The sequence below is a fragment of the Crocuta crocuta genome, unplaced genomic scaffold (assembly GCF_008692635.1).
Source record: "Crocuta crocuta isolate KB4526 unplaced genomic scaffold, BGI_CrCroc_1.0 scaffold2677, whole genome shotgun sequence".
Taxonomy (NCBI): Eukaryota; Metazoa; Chordata; class Mammalia; order Carnivora; family Hyaenidae; genus Crocuta; species Crocuta crocuta.
Window position 1 is genome coordinate 38,775 of NW_027532919.1, and position 1,499 is coordinate 40,273.

At 60.3% G+C, this 1,499-nt stretch overlaps 1 protein-coding gene across 1 annotated transcript in view; it reads right to left on the reverse strand.

Moving 5' to 3' along the window:
* Positions 1–1,499, reverse strand: part of ATP6AP1 (ATPase H+ transporting accessory protein 1) — a 7,782-nt gene that overhangs the window by 2,329 nt on the left and 3,954 nt on the right. Inside the window, 3 exon segments of the mRNA XM_077745752.1 lie at positions 54–116; positions 690–928; positions 1,332–1,417. Coding sequence (XP_077601878.1) covers positions 54–116; positions 690–928; positions 1,332–1,417 — 388 coding nt within the window.

A 1,499-nucleotide genomic window follows, 5' to 3' on the forward strand; every position in this document is an offset into this window, starting at 1 on the left:
CCGCCAGGCAGCCGGGAGGGCCGGGGCAACACGGGCCTGCCCCCGCATCAACCGCCCCTCGGACTCACCTGAACGTCACCATGGTACCAAAGAGTTGTTCATAGGTCAGCGACAGCCTGCAGGGCCAGAGTAAGAGGGGAGTTTTTGGGCTCTGGCAGTAGAGCGAGTTCTCAAGTCCAGTCTACCTGCGCTGCCCCGGGTACTCACAGCCACCTGTAGGCAGTGGCCCAACCTGACAAACGGGGAAACTGAGCCCCATCATACCTAGGTCAGAAGCCAGCACCCAGGTCCCCGACCTCCAGCTAAAAGCATCTTCATCTGGCTCCCCTGAGCCCACTGCCCCTCTTTCAGGTCCCCCTCGAGGTTGCTGAGATGTCCAGATTGGGCTCTGGGGATAAAGGTGGTCTCTCCGGCCATGTGGCGAGGGTACCGAAGCCCTCGAACTAACTCAGGCCTCGTATCTGCCCTTGGGCAGTCACCTTGAGGCTGTTCACGGCAGAGGGGCCTGTGGGCAAGTATCAGCTTCCCCAGTGACTGGTAAGTGTTAACGACCAAGGATCCGGGCAAGGACTAGAAGACATGGAAGAGGCGCAACTCTGAGCAGGCCCCACCCCGTGATCTCACCTGCTTCCCACAGCGAACCCACCCCAACACACACACACCTGCAGGGACAGGAACTCTGCCCTTACCTGGCAAAGGAGTCATTCCAGAAGGAGCCAGTTAGGTTGAGATCCTGGACCCCAAAGGTGAGGGAGGTCAGGTCCTCCCAGTGCTCCATGTATGCCACTGAGAAGTTTTGGGCCCAGAACAGGATCCGCGGGGCAGTGTCGTTGTAACTCACAGGGGGATGGACCACAGCTGACGCTGTCTGTTTTTGCAGCAGCTGGCGACCCAGTCCCCCAGCCACCATGGCTACATCACGGGCCACCTGCACAAACAAGCCACCAGTCTCTCAGCGGAGCTGAGAGCACGGCCAAGAATCAAGGGGCCTGCCTCGCAGTTGCCGCTGCGCACCCTCGCCAGCATCTGCAGCTCCCCTGGTCATACTCAGAGGTCCTTCCTTCAGGAAGCTTTTCCCGGCTGACCCCTAAGCCCCTGTGATCTGCCGAGTCCCTCCAAATTAGGGACACTTGGGCATACTGTCCAAATATGCCAGCCCATAAGGCCCACTGGGCAAGACAGAGACCTGCAGCCTGGAAAGGGGAAGCATGACTTTCTGGTTCATCCCTGTCCCCCCAGGGCACTCCGCTAGGAGCCGCACAGCCAGGCCCACTCAGCACGTGCCTCTGCCCACACCTCCTGGGGCCCCTGCGGAAAGGCGCACTACGTACCCGGGAAGGGCGGACCGCCGTGAGGGCTGCGGTGTACGGGACATCTTCAGATTTGAGTGTGCTCAGCACCTGCCCAATGACCTCATCTGAGGAGCAATGGGGACAGCAGAGAGCCAGGTCACAGACAGCTCCTTAAGGTAACACCCCAACACCTGCTAGAACCCGGCG